The 19,692-nt window shown below is 39.8% G+C and overlaps 1 protein-coding gene across 1 annotated transcript; it reads left to right on the top strand.

Moving 5' to 3' along the window:
* Positions 1-266: 266 nt before the first annotated feature.
* LOC143774309 (uncharacterized) lies at positions 267-17,889 on the top strand. Its single transcript, XM_077261756.1, has 11 exons — positions 267-3,021; positions 3,887-3,988; positions 4,434-4,555; positions 6,409-6,467; positions 6,840-6,976; positions 8,724-8,798; positions 9,546-9,711; positions 11,909-12,070; positions 15,435-15,541; positions 16,145-16,221; positions 16,518-17,889. The coding sequence occupies exons 1-11, from the start codon at positions 288-290 to the stop codon at positions 16,551-16,553; spliced, it is 3,777 nt and encodes a 1,258-aa protein (XP_077117871.1). The 5' UTR covers positions 267-287; the 3' UTR covers positions 16,554-17,889.
* The last annotated feature ends 1,803 nt before the right edge of the window (positions 17,890-19,692 follow it).

The following is a 19,692-nucleotide window of genomic DNA, read 5'->3' as shown; positions in this document are numbered from 1 at the left end:
GAGGCAGTTCTGAAGGCAAAAGGGGTCCAACCCGTTACTAGCATGGTGTACCTAATAAAGTGGCCGGTGAGTGTATATATATATATATATATATATATATATATATATATATATATATATATATATATAGTTTGCTCATCTTGATTAGTCTTTAGAAAATCAGCTCTAGCCCATGATATGTGCTTATTAAGTTGGACAAAGGTATATACCATAATAATAATAATTATATCTGTTTTGAATATTATTTTAATATTTTCTGTTTCAGTTGTTGAAAGGTAATAATAAAAATGAATATTTCACATTTTAAACAATATTTCTTTATGTTATTAGTGGCCGAAGGGAGTCGTCATGGAGGGTTAGGTCAAGATCCAGAGAAATCAGACTTTACTAAACAAGTCAGGAATAAAGGAGAAGAGCATAAAAGATATTTGGAGAGTACAGATCAAAAGGAACGAAATATCCAAGAAGATGAATCAGACCTGGAAATGGAATATATCTTAGTGAGTAAAGATATAACTAATGAAAAAATAGGCAACCAAGTACCACATGTAAGAAAATATTCTATTATATTCCCAAGCAAAAAAAAGACATTTCTCAACGAAGAGAAAAATGAAAGACCAAGTAAGATAAATTCATATAAAAATTCCCTCTCTGATTCCTTATATGTATTTGATATGTCCCAAACATTTGAGGGTTCTGGAGATGTAGAGCCATCACCCGCACCTGAAGGATCTGGAGACATTGAAACATCTCCAACTGATGTGCCTGAAATATCCACAACAATCGAAGGATCTGGAGACATAGAAACCCCAACCACACCCGAAGGATCTGAAGACACTGAAACAACTCCAACTGATGTGCCTGAAATATCCACAACCATTGAGGGGTCTGGAGACATTGAAACACCAACCTCACCCGAAGGATCTGAAGACACTGAAACAAGTCCAACTGATATACCAGAAATATCCACAACGCTTGAGGAGACTGGGGACACTGAAGCGACATCCACATCTGTAACCGAAGTAATCACAACTTCAAGTACTGTTACTGAAATATCCACAACACTTGAGGGGCCTGGGGACATAGAAACACCAACCTCACCCGAAGGATCTGAAGACACTGAAACAACTCCAACTGATGTGCCTGAAATATCCACAACCATTGAGGGGTCTGGAGACATAGAAACACCCACCTCACCCGAAGGATCTGAAGACACTGAAACAAGTCCAACTGATATACCAGAAATATCCACAACGCTTGAGGAGACTGGGGACACTGAAGCGACATCCACATCTGTAACCGAAGTAATCACAACTTCAAGTACTGCAACTGAAATATCCACAACGCTTGAAGGGCCTGGGGACATAGAAACACCAACCTCACCCGAAGGATCTGAAGACACTGAAACAAGTCCAACTGATATACCAGAAATATCCACAACGCTTGAGGAGACTGGGGACACTGAAGCGACATCCACATCTGTAACCGAAGTAATCACAACTTCAAGTACTGTTACTGAAATATCCACAACACTTGAGGGGCCTGGGGACATAGAAACACCAACCTCACCCGAAGGATCTGAAGACACTGAAACAAGTCCAACTGATATACCAGAAATATCCACAACGCTTGAGGAGACTGGGGACACTGAAGCGACATCCACATCTGTAACCGAAGTAATCACAACTTCAAGTACTGTTACTGAAATATCCACAACACTTGAGGGGTCTGGGGACATAGAAACACCAACCTCACCCGAAGGATCTGAAGACACTGAAACAACTCCAACTGATGTGCCTGAAATATCCACAACCATTGAGGGGTCTGGAGACATAGAAACACCCACCTCACCCGAAGGATCTGAAGACACTGAAACAAGTCCAACTGATATACCAGAAATATCCACAACGCTTGAGGAGACTGGGGACACTGAAGCGACATCCACATCTGTAACCGAAGTAATCACAACTTCAAGTACTGCAACTGAAATATCCACAACGCTTGAAGGGCCTGGGGACATAGAAACACCAACCTCACCCGAAGGATCTGAAGACACTGAAACAAGTCCAACTGATATACCAGAAATATCCACAACACTTGAGGAGACTGGGGACACTGAAGCGACATACACATCTGTAACTGAAGTAATCACAGCTTCAAGTACTGTAACTGAAATATCCACAACACTTGAGGGGCCTGGGGACATAGAAACACCAACCTCACCCGAAGGATCTGAAGACACTGAAACAAGTCCAACTGATATACCAGAACTATCCACAACGCTTGAGGAGACTTGGGACACTGAAGCAACATCCACATCTGTAACCGAAGTAATCATAGCTTCAAGTACTGTAACTGAAATATCCACAACACTTGAGGGGCCTGGGGACATAGAAACACCAACCTCACCCGAAGGATCTGAAGACACTGAAACAAGTCCAACTGATATACCAGAAGTATCCACAACATTTGAGGAGACTGGGGACACTGAAGCAACATCCACATCTGTAACTGACATATCAATGACACCTGTAAGCAAAGAGACTAGGTCTCCATCAACCAATATCATATACACAACTGTGTTGATTACTGAAACGTCACATGAAGATTCTGGAGTCACTGACACAACAGTATCTGGAGACATGGAAACATCACCATTGCCAGCAACTCAGTCTTCTACGGGAAAAAAATCTACAGCTTTATTTACGACTTCTGATGTTTCTGGAAAAAGTTCTACTGCTCAAATAACTACAAACTTCCAGACACCTGGTGACTTATCATTATCAACACCATATATCACGATATCTAAAGGGTCACTGATGACAACAAGGGGTTCTGAAGAAACTTTATCTGCAGCAGGGTCTTTGTTTACAAAACCTCCAAGCTCAACAATTCTTGAGTCATCGAAACCCTCAACCTCAGCTTCACTCACCACCATTTCTCCCACGACTGAATCCAAAACTACATCCAGAATTCCAATTACAACCAAAATTACAGCAAAACCAAATGTACCTACAATACGTAAGTCAAATTTATTTTTTGCATTTTTTTCGAAGGACATTATTGTAAGAATGTTAATGGTGTTTATCTCATGAAGGCAACATCTATACATATGCCCTCACAAGACATGTAGATGTCATAGAGTGGGACCCCTGTTCATTAAAATGACATAATAAACAAAGTGAAAGGTTCCCTTTGTATGGCATGTTCTGTAATTCCAGCATATGTCTGGCATGTAATATCAGTCCCCCAAGATATATAAATTGATCTCTGTGGTTTGTTCATCTAAAAAGTGATTGGCAGATAATATTCAATATAAAAATAGGTCCACCTGCAAACAGTGCCGAGGCAAAACACTGACCTTTTTAGATTTGAACCCGGGTCTCCGCTATTTAGAACATATAAACCACAGCACACCTTGTGGTCATAAGGAGTATTGCAATGAAAATGTGTAAACATTATTTACCAAGTGATAGCCAATAAACAAGATAATAAGCAAGTGACAGCAATGATTACATACATAATATCATCTATTTGACAATGTGTGGAAACTGGTGACAAAAGCAGATCACAACTGCAGATCTTCTAAATCTCTGGTTCCTTCTGTATGTCAGGAAACCCAATGTTATCATTAATTGGTGAGAAAAACAACCAGAAGATATGTCTATTTGTGGACATGAAAATAGTATTTTACCCAATGACCCATGTGTATGAGTAGAGTAACCCAGTGTAATAATAGAGACTGGGACCAAAGGGCAGCCCTGACCTCTGGCGGCAATGAACTCTGGCAGCTGACTCAACATCTGATTCCAACAACAATATATATATATATGTTCACAAATATATATTTATGAATGCATTATAACCTTATATCTCTTTCCTACAGAGCAATGTCACAATGGAGGCACTTATGATGGAATAAAGTGCATATGCCATGAAAATTTTTATGGACCTTTTTGTGAACACGTCATAGATAGAGTTGTGATCGGTAAGAATCTCATCTTAAACTACAAGGTGGGCCATTTATATGGGTGCACCTGGGTGGGCCATTTATAAAGTTGGATCCAAAATGGCTGACTTCAAAATGGCCGCCATGGTCACCACCCTTCTTGAAAAGTTTCCCCCCTCCCATATACTAATGTGCCACAAACAAGAAGTTGATATCACCAACCATTCGCATTTTATTTAGGTTTATCCATATACATGGCCCACCATGTACATTTATGTGATTTTGGAAATATATGTGATGGGTAAAAGAGATGAGATTCAAGAAAGCGGGTAAGAGGATGGGATTGGACTTTGCTGATGCCCGTTGATGTTTTTAGAGATATTTAGAGCAGTTTCATCTCCAAAAGTAGTAGCAGAGCAGAGGAGATGTTTTTTATATATCTTTACTCTATTCAATTATTCAAGCCATCATTCTCTCTACACAGGACCAAGTGTCACCACGACTGTAAACGTGTTGCTACGATTCCTTCACTTGGAGTTTGATAACAATTTGAAAGATGATAAATCCGATGAGTATAAAAAGTTTGACACAAATTTCAAAAAAGATGTAAGTATTTAGATAATTTTCATCACCTCTGCATATTCTGTAACCTACCCTTATCGAGGGGTCTAATAACGAAATACCAATAGTATACTTTTTGCTTATTAGTATCTGCTTACCCTTTGTTTTATACCTTTCTGGGTCGTTAATGAGCTTGTCCCTTTTTGAGAAAATCCCAGGCCATATGCAGAATTTGTTATAACTGCTTGAACTGTATTACCACTGCAGGCTAGACTCAGAGAAACAACATGTCTCCTAATATATAAAACCCAATACAGGCATCCATTATACATCTCACATCCTATATTTCCAGATATCTTGATGCAGGATATGAGATCATCAATATTTAACCCTGCTGTTTTGTTCGCATTTACTATACACTTGTAGTGTTCCAGGTCACTATGACCCAGCTTATTAAACCTTGATTTTAGACACTCTAACTCCATTTTTTTATACTTTTTGCTTACTAGACTGTTTGTGAACATGTTTGGTAGTAAAAAAAAAAGAAAAATGAACTAGAAATCTTTTTTTTTTTGTTTTTATTCTGAAAAAACAGATCAATGAGCAAAACAAAAATAGAAAACTACACATATTTTGTAAAAAAAATAAAATAATAATAATCAAATCAAACATTTGAAAACAAGCAGATAAGCCAGGAAGACAGACTTACTTAGCAAAAAAAAATTATTTGCAAGACTTTACAGCTCAGCTTTACAAAAAAAACGTCTTAGACAGCGCGTTCTGAGCAGTCCATTCTGCGCATAATATACACGTGTAGTGCACACCTAGTGATCTCTCCGGATGCACTCTACATTTTAGAATAGACTGCGCACCAAAAATAATCAATATAAAGCCATTTTTATGGTGCGCAGATCTCAATGCATACCCCCGGTAGAGCGCGTGTACGACCCCATTGAAATAATTTAGGAAATAAATCAATTGATATACAATAGTAGATGCAATAAATAGACCCAACTGAGGTGATAACTCCTTTATTTCACTGAAAATATGGCCTCACAGCTGTAAAAAACGATGTCGGGTCACTATGACCCGAACACAACAAGTGTAACTTTTTGCGTGTAGCAAAAAGTAAACAAAAAAAAAAAAAATACTCATAGGTAGGTCCCCTCAAATGAGGAAAAGTCAAGGAGTCTCAAGTTTTATAGACTTACAGAAAAAAATCTACAGGGCCGCAAAAAGTCTTTTCGGGTCACTATGACCCGAACAGAACAGCAGGGTTAAACAAGAAATGATGATTTTGTGATACTCCGTCAGGAGATGTCAATGTTATATTTCTTAACGCCTGGCCACGTGGTGTTTGTCATGGAAGTCCAGGCTGCTAGCATGTAGCAAAGTAAGATAAGGGTAGACCCTCTCGTATCTATGAGTCTATAGTGACTGCGACATGGTCCGAGTTTTGGCCTTTATTTGAGGCATACAATTGAGAAATATGGAACTCAGCCATGATCCATGACTAAGACTCCAAAATGTCAGAAGTTCTGTTAAGATCCCACGATACCCAGAGAAGTAATTTTTTTAGGACACCCTTTTACCCAGATACTGGTTATAGTGGAGGGACTCAGCTATTCTCAGAGCTTGGACCAAATACAATGAGAATGGGTTGAATATAGTCAATATCAATAAGTTCCACTATGGAAAGAACAATGAGCTGGGCAAGCAAAGTCAAAAAGGACATGGGTTGTTCACTGAGATCAGGTGGAGCTTAAATGCAGAATGGTAGAAGAGGCAAGAACTAGTCAAACAAGTAGTCGGGTCATGGAGGTCAGCATAGTCAGGATTCACTGGGGCTCACTGGAGATCAGAGTGTAACGTTGCTCCCTTTATTTTCACCATAACAGATGAAAGTTGTCTACAAAGATGTTCCAGGTTATCAGGATGTGAAAATTCTGTCCATCAGGTAAATAATCGCGTGATTGGTATGAATCTTCTAAAACATTGGTCTCACACATAGTTACAGAGGTTTGTTTAGCTGTGGAAGGTGACTCAACACCTAATAATCATAACTTTAAGACATGTTTGGATTACCATCTGACCATCGGCAGAGAATATGGGGCACAGTAGCTCGATTTTCCACAATGATGGATTTGTATGTTGGGGAAGCTTTTATGATGAGCGTGGCAGGACGTATCATGGAACTGTTGAGGTGATGAACTTTTTAGAGTTTTACCTATTAACTTTACTAGAAAATTATAGATCTTAATACGATGGAAATTAGGGGTCCAGGAGTTGTGTTTCTGTGAGGATAACATGCTATACCTCTCATCAACAGAAATGGAAGTGTTGTGGTGGATTATGATGTTATTATCGAGATAGAATTCAAGTCTGACATTAATGTAACGCAGCAGTATAAAGACGTCTTGAAAGATGTAGAAAAAGGGATGAGCAGTATCGTATGTGACAGTTCTGGTAAGTAAAAGTGTGCAAGACCCGATTCCCTCATATGAAAGCTATGTGCTCCTCCATATATGCAAGACTGTACAAAAGTTTTACTAAGTAGTGTAAAAAATGCTGCAAAGTAAGAATTTTTCCAAAACTAGAAGTGTTCTTGGTTTATTTTTGTATCAGTTAACTTCTTATAGATACACATGCACACAGTTTTTCAAGGAACTCAGCATGGAGGCTCTTCCAAAAATATCAGAGACGTGACCCCAGATCTTCTGTGTATGAGGCTTTTGCGGATCCTTCATGTGATCCCAGACAGACTGGATGATGTGAGATCAGGGCTCTGTGGAGCCGGATCATCTCTTCCAGTCCTCCTTGTTCTTAATTACATTGGTTGTATATTTGCTGTCATTTTGCTGCTGCAGAATAAATTTGGAACTAAGCAGACACCTCCCTGATGGTATTTCATGATGGGTAAGTATATATGTGTAAGTAGGGTTGAGCGACTTTAACTTTTTAGGATCGAGTCGGGTTTCGCGAAACCCGACTTTGTCAAAAGTCGAGTCGAGTGAAATCGGCCAATTATCGCGCAATGTTGGGGATCGACCGAAACACGAAACCCAATGTAAGTTTAATGGGGGAGCAAAGTGTCTCTCTCTCTCTCTCTCTCTCTCTCTCTCCTCCGTCGTCCCTGCAAAGCAAAGGTTGTGTTGGACTGTGGAAATTGCTCCATCCCAAATGGTAAGATGGCAGTTTTACCCCCTGTGACGCCGCAGAAACAAGCCGGAACCTATGTCATCACGCTGCCCACACTCCTTCATTGGCTGAAAAATGGCAGGGAAAGCGTCATATGAAATGCGACTTTGGCGCGAAGATCGCCGACCGCATGGCCGATCCCACAGTGGGATCAGGTCGGGTTTCATGAAACCCGACTTTGCCGAAAGTTGGCGATTTTTGAAAATGACAGATCCGTTTCGCTCAACCCTACGTGTAAGTACTAGCATTGAGGACACCAAGAAATGGGCAACATTGAGGACTGCAGATATAGTGGTAGGCCAAGAAATCTTAATACAGCAGACTAAAGACACATTGTGCTTACTTCCCTTGGAAGTCGAAAGATGCCCAGTAGTGCCATTAGCTCAAAACTGGGAGCAACCAGTGTGCTTGTATCAACTGTTTGGAGACTTCTGGCCAGAAGTGGTCTTCATGGAAGAATTGTGGCCAAAAACCCAACCTTCTATATAGAAACTTTGAGGACTCCAAGAATTGGCCAACAATAATAGCTCCATTTTTAACAGCATTCTTACTTTGCAGCACTTTTTTTTAACTTTTACACAACACTGTATATAGATCATGCAATCCTTGTTTATGTACAAATAAGCAAAATGCTCCTCCTCAAGGAATTTCAGATTAAAACGATCTTTCAAACTGTAACCTGAATATAGTAATTAGTGAAGATGATATTGTTCGGTTCCAGCTTAGAAAACTTTAACTAGTTTTGTTGCTGGCACCCAAGTATATGTAACTGACTTGGGTGACCAAGTGAGAAAGAGTCCATCTTGGGTTTAGCCTCCTTATCCATTCTAATGCTCCCCCTGCCTGTTTAGGATCTGGTGAATTAAAGGGTCTACATCGTAAATGGTATTTCACCATAACTGTATTCACATTGAGCATAAATTACATTTTAAACCATATTGGGAACAAGGACTTTGTTTTATTCTGTAGGTGAATAGTTGAATGAATGTTTTTTTGTTTTTTTTTTAACTCGCAGGAGATTTGAAGATTAGTAATTGCATTTCTGATGAATTCCAAATTAAAGAGACTGACAATCTGAAAAGTGAAAAAGGTAAGCAATGTGTTGGAGGAGAGATGACTTTTGAAGGAAAACTCTGGCCACTACATTGACTAAAGTGTTAGATCCTCGGGGGCGGGGCATGACTCTGGCCACTACATTGGCTAAAGTGTTAGATCCTCAGGGGCGGGGCATGACACAGAGTTCTCTGGATTCTCTTTAAATCCCTGGGTCAAATATTACTTTCCATGCCCTAAATAAGTCAAAAGCAGTTTAATATTTACACAATCACACTGGCACAACATCAGACCATGCTAATGGCCAGCAGGTTACACCAGAAAAATTACCCCCACTGCATTAAATAAATAGCCCCCAATCAGGCGGATTTGTGGTTCTGCATCACTAGGATGTATTCTTTCATTCAAATAACCACCATCTAGAACTATATTCCTCCTGTGGTGGTTGCTGCAGGGGAAATATCTGACTAGGAATGTGGACTCTATTGCAAAATCAGCTTTTTACAATGTGCATGAGAATGCCAACCTACAGCAATAAGCTAAAAGAACCGATCCTAAAGAGCTCATTTCCATGGTGCTCACATTCTGGAAGTAGGTCCTCTCGGTAAAAACAACCTTTCAATCCATTTTAGCAGGGGAAAAGTCAATTCCTTGTTCTAAAATTATGTCTGCTTGGGAGATAATTGACGACAATGCTGGAAAAGATTTGGAAAAATTTGGGCGACATAGCACAGCATACACACACATAGCACATAGTTACCTAAATTTTTTTCTTCATCTACAGAATTGTGCTTAAGCAACATCTCAGCTGGTTTTCGAGACTTTTACGAACCAATAGTTGGGGAGACAGGACTGGTCTGCGTTTCTCAGTGTGACGCAGTGTCAACAAAATATACAAATTGTCAAGATGGAATTTGCCAAATCCTGAACAATACTGGCCCACATTGCCTGTAAGTAATGTTTAAAGGAAATAGTCAACTTCACTTGGCTTAAATTTGTGATTTAGTACCTTAATCTCACTCTGTACATTGTGTCTTCTCTTTGCCTTCCAAACTATCCACTTACAAAATTATTAACATCAGTCAGAACCAGGTATGTACATAGAAATCATGGGGCCTATTGCAGAAGTTCTATTTGAGCCCCCCAAAAACCTTAATATTCGGCGGGGTCTCAGAAGAACATATCTCACAACTTTTCAACCTTTAAAAAGTAATTTTCCTCCTATTGAAGCCCATAAATAGCATTTTCATTGTCCCCATAAAATATGATGCCTCCCAAAACACAATGTGATAGCTCCACAGTGAATTCTTCCCCAGTACACTTCACACACTTGGTATGATAACCCTACTGTACCCCCCTCTCCCTAACCTCCCCTCCTGAAAAGACACAACAATCCACATTGTATAATAACCCCCACTAGCCCTCTAAACAGTATAATAGCCCTCATCCAGCCCTCCAAACAGCTTACTGGCCCCTATACATTACTCTACACAGCATGATGGACAACACAAAAGCCTTCAAACTGTATAATATCTTGCATACACTATAAAGGCCCCTGCATTGCCCTCCAAACAGTATAATGGTCCTCACATAGCCCTCTAACAGTATAATGGCCCCCATATAGCCCTGTATACAGTATAATGTCTTCCACATAGCCCTGCAAACAGTATAATGCTAACACATAATGGACCTGCAAACGGTATAATGGTCCCCCACATAGACATGCAAACAATATAATGCCCCCAAATAGCCCTCCATATACTATGATAGTCACCACATAGCCCTCCAAATTGTATAAAAGCCCCCACATATACTGTATAATAGGCCCTACATAGTCTTCCATACAGAAACAAAGACTCAGGTCCAGAAACCATAGTCACAAGTTGGTCCTGTCATGATCACCCAGAACCAATTGGGATAGTACCCTGAGATACTTCCTATTGTATACCCACCTCAAGAAATGAAGTATAACAACTCACAAACTCACAATAAAAAGATATATTTATTAAACACTAGACACACAAAATATGATCCAATAATATTCCAATGATATAATCATGCAGAGTTGTTTGAATATTAGATAAAGGTGCACCAAAAGAACACGCTAAGTATCGCATCATGAAGGAGGGAAAGGCATAAGTTCCAACAAGACTGAATCCCAGTAGTCACTAATTGTAACAACATAAAGTGCCAGTGCTCAAAAACTACCCAAGCCACTACAGGGATCCACTACTGCGCAGATATACCAAGGATAAATCCCAAGGTCCAGTGACCCAAAGTTTTGCACATGCAGTAAGGACTATTAGTCCCATAATAAAGTCTTACCCTTCTCCTTCTCCATTAATGCCGACACATGCCCCTACGCGTGTTTCGCCCACAGCTTCCTCGGGGGGCCCGCAACAATGTCTCCTCACATTCACTACCTTCTTCATCCATCTGCCCACCTCCTATGACTTTCCAATCTTCATTAAGTCTTCAAAATCCTGAAATTTTTAAGAGATTTGTCCACTTTGGACATTTAAAACTTGTTTTGGTTCTTTCTAGTGCCCCCAGTGATCACCTGTAATCTATTGAGTAACTTGGCAGTAGATGCTCAATTTCTCTTCAGCTACACCACAGAGGATATATAAGACATTGTACAATGTCCGATCAAATCAGTGGGTTTTATGTAATGCGCAAGACAGAACTGGTCCTTCAGATTGAAAAATGTTCTTCAAGGAACATCCTTCTATGAGCCGTAGAAGGGGTATGAAACTGGGTTTACCGAACCAGACAACTCCTCCTTGTGGATTGTAGATTCTCCTGGTAGGAGGGTCTTCTCCACTAAATGTGTTACCTTGAGCTCCAATCATATCACGGTAATAGACCACCATAGAGGAGCCGCTTAACATTCAGATAAGAACATCTGGTATCAAAAGGAACAATATACTTAAAGAGTAGAAAGAGATTCAGTATATTGTCGGTAGCACGTTCAATACACTTTTGTCAAGGAAAAATGAATGATTATTTTTAGGGATATTAATTTAGATGTATCTAGAACCTCCATGTCTAGATTCCTAGATATTTTTCTTTTCTTCCATATCTTTGTAATATTATTCCCATTTGCCTGTTACATATTTAATCTCATGGGGTCACCTCTCTCTCTAGATGCCCGAGAACTGATCTATACATTTACACATCACCCAACTGTAACGGGAAGATATTAAAGTCTGGAGTCTATGGAGGTGTCGGAGCAGCCATCGGAGTCCTGTTCATTATAATTTGTGTGGCTCTCGTCTTTTTCTTTGGAAAGAATAGAGACAAAACATGGTGAGTATGGCATCTAGAAGGAAATGTTATATTTCACAAGTGGATTAAAAAAATTAAAAGTTTGAATTCTGTTTATTTCAATACGGCAAGAAGTTGTTACCAGTGAGATCTTGTTGGGTTGGAGATAGATTGTGACTCCACAAGTCATTCCTGACACTGTTGGATTATTGTGATCTGGGTGGAATTTCCTATTGTCACCTTATGGTCAGGATCTTGTGATGCCGAGGTTAGGAATCAACCAGATGGAACAATTCGCCTTTAACATTCCCCTTCCAATAACTTTTATAGAGAGTCCAGGTACTTAGCTGGTCCCAAGACATACCCAGTCTGATGATTGATTACCTAGATAGTGTCTGTAGGAAGAGGAACGAGACCCAGTAGGTATGGTTGGAGGAACCATTGCAGGAGGTACAGATACAGACAGGGTAGCATGACGAAGATGGGGATATTAAAGTAGAACTCTGTTTGTGGTAAAGAAAGTTAAAGAATATCCATGCCTTAATTTTATTTTAAAAGGCAATAGTGCACACGGAAGTAAGGAACTTTGTAATGTATCTTAGCAGAGAAATCTGCTTCTTTCTCCTCTTGAGCTGATTGTATGCCCTCAATTGATGGATAAATTCTGTATTCAGTGAAGACAGATGTTCACATTACTGAGATAGGTGATGACAGTTGGTGCTTTTAAAATTCTATGGAAAGGGAGGTGATAGAGGCAGACACAGACATTGAGGGGAGGAGCAAGAGGCAGACACAAACATTGAGGGGAGGAGCTAGAGGCAGACACAGACATTGAGGGGAGGAGCTAGAGGCAGACACAGACATTGAAGGGAGGTGTTAGAGGCAGACACAGCCATAGAGGGGAGGAGCTAGAGGCAGACACAGCCATAGAAGGGAGGAGCTAGAGGCAGGCACAGATATAGAGGGGAGGAGCTAGTGGTAGATACAGCCATAGAGGGGAGGAGTTAGAGGCAGACACAGACATAGAAGGGAGGAGCTAGTAGCAGATACAGCCATAGAGGGGAGGAGCTAGATGCAGACACAGACATAGAGGGGAGGAGCTAGAGGAAGACACAGACATTCTGCTGCAAGTTCTGCTGAAAAAAACAGCTACAGTTCTGCAAGAACTTCATGAGCACCTACTCACCTACTCATCTCCTATCTCAGTAATTTGCACATGCACTATTAATATAAGAAATAAAATTACTTTAAATCCAGAGACTTACAGAGACTTTGTAAAATGTCACTGCATATAATGCATCTGCACTCGATCTTGCAATGCTGCATGGTTTATTACCGTCTCTGCCTTCTCTTTCACTGTTTTCACAGCGCTGAACTAATAGTTCTTCCTTGATCGGACCCATTGGCTATGTGATCACTGAATGTAGGGAGGGAACACAACCCTACTAAATCCTAGGAGGCCCACTAAGCTCTGCTATGCAGTCAGTAGGCTGCATATCTCCTGTAACTGGGGCTAATATACTTGCCCCAGTTACAGGGGATATCAGATTAAAAAAAAAAGTTTATTGTATTTAAAGTTTGAAATGCCCCTGTCAAAACAACACTCACTTGCCACGAAGTTGTCAGGGAGATCAGGACGATATCCAACACCGCCTCTGATTGTCAGGACAATCACACAATAGACTCACAATTGAAGGACAAGATCATGGCTACTATTGCTACTGAGCAGGTTGTTGGGCAACTTCAATGTGAACATATAGTATATACATCCGATTCCACCCTTGTTCAGCAACTGACCAGAGATGATCCAAAACATAGGTACAGATTATATATTTACTTCGGGACGGTCACTCCCAGGTGTCACAATAACGACAGATAAAACTTGGTGCCACCACCAATCAATTATTACAGGCCGATTGGCCGCCTGTTACTGGCAACGTTGAGCCACACGAGGCTTCAGGGGTTCGCTTCATAGAGCAAGAGGAACAAAGCTATTACATTTTATATAGTTAATCCAACAATTAGGCAGTGATTATAAAAATATACAAACGGTGTTAGAATAGACAATACAGTATGTACAATCACTTAGAAATAAAAGGGATAAACAAAAGAAAGATACCAGACCTGTTGTCATAGGAATGGTGCAGGTCTTACAAAGGGGAGCATTAGAATATGGTGCAGTCCTTACAGTGTGTTGTATCTCCCAGCACTGAACATGGGTTCTAGGTCAGAACCTGCCTTACCTAGTACCAGACGCTCCCATTTACCTCTCCTGGTGATCTCAGATGAGGGCTGGTAAATGAGATGCGGCTCAGGTACCAAAAATGATGAGATTCCTCATTTTAAAGATATGCACCCCATAGATGTCGCAGGCGGGAGAGACTAACTTCATATTTCCTATCACTAATTTAGCTTTCTATAAAAATGAGATATGGATTTACACCTTTATCCATCTGGCCAACACTAATTCTGACTAATGGGCTAGCCACACAGCGATGTGAATGCATTGCAATCAGCACCGTGCCACGATTTTGGAAATATGTCTACCTTATCTTTAGAACCTACACTTGTCTCAAGAAATCCAATATTCATACCTAATACATGGCTATGACATGTCTCGACCATTCACCGGTGTTGCGTAGAAGTCAAGAATGACCTAATTACATAAGGATAGAAAAGTATCACCATATACAAGCTTGTCGTTTACCAATAGTACTGTCCACTTCTCAGGAGGTGGCTGCATCACAACGGGGGTCGTAGAGCAAATGGGAGGAAAAGAGTGCAGGCTCTCTTTTCAATGACCTTAATTTACAATCCATAGAGAAGCCATGCTCTAATGATTATATGAGGTGACACCCCTGAAGGTCTCTTATAACCTTATGTTGGCACCATAGGTGAGATACATGAAAAATAAATGATAAAAAAGTTGAAAAAAGAGAATGTGAAAATAGCATCAAAATGAAGAAAGTCTTTCATCCATGGGCCTCAGCTTTACCTTTGCTGAAGCCCTGGTTTCCCATATTTGTATCATTCACAAGCATTTATAATCCTGACTGCTCTAAATAGGAAGATAGCGGATGACCATCTCTGCCAATAATATTTGAGGTGGGTTCGTGTTCCACTGTTGAGATGAGATGTTTACAAGGGTTCTCCACTTGGGACAATCCCTACTTGTTATAAGAACAGCTAATAATAATTAATAACAGTAACAATATAATAAACTGATCACAAATGATCACCATGATTGGACAACCAGTGACCAACAGTATCCCATGACTTGCGTTTAACTCCAAATTCCCTAATAGGCTATATGTAAAAGGGTTTCCTAAACTTAGCTACCCTATAACTATTTAGAACACCATTTGGTTTAGTTATTTATTTTGTTGGATTTATTTAATCATTTCAGGGATCCATTTGCAAACGATGAAGAAAAAGACTGGTATGATGACAAGGAAGAAGACTGGAATGCCGGAATCAACAATCTGGTCGAATATGTAGAAAATATAGATCAAGGTACCGTTACCACATTATTTTTTCTTAAAAGAGGTTTTCACGGTAAACTAATGGGCTCCTTTGCTTTGTGAGATCCCATAATTTTATCAAATACAACATCCGATTTTATTAGAACAAGACCATTTTGTTTAGATTTAATATAAAGTTGAGCAAATCAATTTGATGCAAATCGAATTCTCCAAAAATTGGGTTTCACCTGAATCCAAATTTTCTGTGATTTGCTTCATGCAAATCCCATAAGTTGGTAGCCATCTGCAATTTTGCTGAATTACCAGGAAAGGGGTTAAAAGTAAAAAAACAAAACTTTTTTTCTTCTCAATGCTCACCTGTCCCACTGCCACAGCTTCACCCCAGTACTGATCTGGCTTCATCTGGTTCCTCTGTTCTTCATGGCAATGCTCTGTGCCAGTCTGAGTAAGGCTCGGCAACAAATATCATTGCAACATCATGACATGCATCACCCCTGATGCTGACTAGGTCTTAGGCAATGCATCTTGAGATGGACAATAAAACTTCAATGTTATCCTTAAGATGGAGAAGCATTTGTGATCTCCTTACCCATGAAGTCATCTGAATGTTTTCTTCATCTCCTCTTCTCTGCAGATTCTTCCAAGGACAGTTTTTCATCGAAGAGGGAGAAATTTAAGCCCAACTTGGAAGCTATAGATACCACACATGAGGTGAGTTCATTGGTCTTCGCTTCACCTCATGTTCATCAAGTTGTCTGCTGATCTTCTTAACTCCTCACACTTTAAGACTTCAAGTAAATAGTCACATATCCAATGGTGCCAATCCCTGGCCTGCTGTGACCTCAATGTGGCTTAATAGGGCATATGGATAGGGGCTACCAGTTTGAGACAACAGTTTTAAGCTTAGTCTGTTAAATCCTTATTACTTCAAATTTTTATTTCAATTATTTTGGCTGACCTTTTGTCAAAAACGCAAATTAATTTTTCTTTTGTTTTTTTCTCTCCAGGTTAAGATTCAAAGACCACAGGTGTCTCTTAGCTAAAGTGACCTTCAGGACAGTATGGGAATGGAGTCCCCAATTGCTAGTTATTTACAACATTCCTTAGTAATGGACCATATTACATGTCAATAACCAGAACTGGACTGATCTACAAGGGCACCACAGAATCCTCAGGCTCTGACATATTGTCCAACAGTCCACGACGAGACAACATTCTCATTTAGAATGGACTTTCAAAACCAATCACTTGTCATTAAGGTCTATTTGTTATGGGTAAATCCACAAATAAGCAATTAAACTTTATTAATAATTGGGCAAGAACAACCACAAAGATTACAGTGCAAATCACGTGGGCCATCTGCATGTTTTTCTTTTGGATCTCCTCTCGAAAGCCCAACCAACATTGACAATATGAATAAGTGAACTGACTCAACCACTCATTATTTAAATGTGAAATCGGAAGGTCAATTCTGCAACAATAATGTCATCAGTTTGGAGGGATCATTTCATCAAAGTCCTGGATTGCGTTAAATACATTTCTAGCCAACTTTTACTCCATAATACTACATTATAGTCTTAGTACAAAGTTTTCATAGTCACCAGAATTGAGGTCTAATAGACTAAAGCCAAACCATCATAAGTCATCTAAACTGATTCTTTTGCTTCTTCTCTTCATTGACTGAATCTTTCCTCCATCACATATTCTACCTCTCTTTAAAGTATACTCTTGGACTTATTTTTCAGTTCATGGACTCTGCTCTCACATGGCAATATTCCATCCCGTCCTGTCCGCAAAGATCTCTTATGCTCTTATCAATTTACCCCATTTTTATTTATACCTTATTATTATTATTATGGCTTTTAATTTATTTGATTTTCTATATTCTTTATATTAAAGAAAGGTACCCAAATATTTTGGCTGTGGATTACTGTAACACAAAACCTAGAATACGTCTGACTCTTGAATGTAAGATACATTGAGGGAAAAATGAGCCGAAAATAAAAGAAAAAATAAATAACATCTAAATGCCGCCAGGATATTTCTTTTCCTATATTTAGAAGAGGTCAATTTTTTGCTTAAACTTATAACGTGTTATAGATGTTTGGATGGATCTGACCACGGTAGGTGTGATGGCCTCAAATGCCCATTTGTAGACGCTTCCAATTCAAACCTTAATTTAAATATTCTGAAAATTTAAGAGAAGCTATAACCAATAAACATCATTGTATTGCATGCAAAATAATTGTTGGTTCTTCTACCGAGCTCAGTAATCAGCTTTTATACCCCAATATGTGGACCTTTTATCTCAATTGTTTTAGAATTAATTCAAATCACAATTAAATGAGCAATGGGGGAATAAAATCAATATAATGCAAAGACTGTTGTGGGCTTGTGTTATGATATTAAGATGAAGTTTGAATATCATTAATCATCTCCACAAACCAAGTAGAGAATGGCAACAGTGTTAGACAATGAAGGCCTAAAACTGTACCTGGCGCATAAAAATATCATTTAATTGAATAGCTGTCAATTTCTTCAAAGTGACCTGTTTGTAATGTTCTGAAAATGTATTTTACTGTAAAAAAATGCAGGTGAATGGAGAAACAGCAAATCTGTAGGCGACTCTGAGTCTACATGCTGCGAGAGAGGAAAGGGAGGAGGGGTATGCTACTGCAGTTTCCTTTTCTGTGGTTGTGAGACTGTATACACTGAGAGAGAAAGGTGGAATAGGAGTATGCTATGGTAGTTTTATTTTTTTGTGACTGTGAGACTCCATGATTTGAGAAAGTTAAGGCGGGATATACATCTGACTTTTTTGTGGTTGTGACACTGCATGATGTTAGAGAGGTGAGGTGAAGAGAGATATGCAATTGACTTTTTTGTGGCTGTGAGACTGCATGATGTGAGAGACGTGAAGAGGGACATACAACTGACATTTTGAGTGGCTCTGAGATTGCATGATGTGAGGGAGATGAAGAGGGATATACAACTGACTTTTTTTGTGGCTGTGAGACTCCATGAAGTGAGAGAGGTGAAGAGGGATCTACAACTGAATTGTTTGTGGCAGTGAGACTCCATGAAGTGAGAGAGGTGAAGAGGGATCTACAACTGACATTTTGAGTGGCTCTGAGATTGCATGATGTGAGAGAGGTGAAGAGGGATCTACAACTGACTTTATGTGGCTGTGAGACTCCATGAAGTGAGAGAGGTGAAGAGGGATCTACAACTGACGTTTTAGTGGCAGTGCGACTCCAAGAAGTGAGAGGGGTGAAGAGGGATCTACAACTGACTTTTTGTGGCTGTGAGACTCCATGAAGTGAGAGAGGTGAAGAGGGATCTACAACTGACTTTTTTTTGGCAGTGAGACTCCATGAAGTGAGAGAGGTGAAGAGGGACATACAACTGACATTTTGAGTGGCTCTGAGACTCCATGAAGTGAGAGAGGTGAAGAGGGATCTACAACTGACTTTTTGTGGCTGTGAGACTGCATGATGTGAGAGAGATGAAGAGGGATATGCAATTGACTTTTTTGTGGCTGTGAGACTGCATGATGTGAGAGACGTGAAGAGGGACATGCAGCTGACATTTTGAGTGGCTCTGAGATTGCATGATGTGAGAGAGATGAAGAGGGATATACAACTGATTTTTTGTGGCAGTGAGACTCCATGAAGTGAGAGAGGTGAAGAGGGATCAACAACTGACTTTTTGTGGCTGTGAGACTCCATGAAGTGAGAGAGGTGAAGAGGGATCTACAACTGACTTTTTGTGGCTGTGAGACTGCATAATGTGAGAGAGGTGAAGATGGATATAACCTGACTTTTTTATGGCTGTGAAACTCCTTGATGTGAGAGGTGAAGAGGGATATACTGTACAACTGACTTTTTTGTGGCACTGAGACTCCATGAAGTGAGAGAGGTGAAGAGGGACATACAACTGACATTTTGAGTGGCTCTGAGACTCCATGAAGTGAGAGAGGTGAAGAGGGATCTACAACTGACTTTTTGTGGCTGTGAGACTGCATGATGTGAGAGAGATGAAGAGGGATATGCAATTGACTTTTTTGTGGCTGTGAGACTGCATGATGTGAGAGACGTGAAGAGGGACATGCAGCTGACATTTTGAGTGGCTCTGAGATTGCATGATGTGAGAGAGATGAAGAGGGATATACAACTGATTTTT

The sequence above is a fragment of the Ranitomeya variabilis genome, chromosome 5 (assembly GCF_051348905.1).
Source record: "Ranitomeya variabilis isolate aRanVar5 chromosome 5, aRanVar5.hap1, whole genome shotgun sequence".
Classification (NCBI taxonomy): domain Eukaryota; kingdom Metazoa; phylum Chordata; class Amphibia; order Anura; family Dendrobatidae; genus Ranitomeya; species Ranitomeya variabilis.
The sequence above is the reverse complement of the archived record's forward strand: the minus strand, read 5'-3'. Positions and strand labels throughout refer to the sequence as shown.

Bases quoted from the DNA above. Each gene is read 5' to 3' on its own strand.
- LOC143774309 (XM_077261756.1), top strand. From the start codon at position 288: ATGAATATTTCACATTTTAAACAATATTTCTTTATGTTATTAGTGGCC. The intron at 9,712-11,908 runs GTAAGTAATGTT...CTCTCTCTCTAG, and splicing joins AATACTGGCCCACATTGCCT to ATGCCCGAGAACTGATCTAT. The intron at 12,071-15,434 runs GTGAGTATGGCA...TAATCATTTCAG, and splicing joins AAGAATAGAGACAAAACATG to GGATCCATTTGCAAACGATG.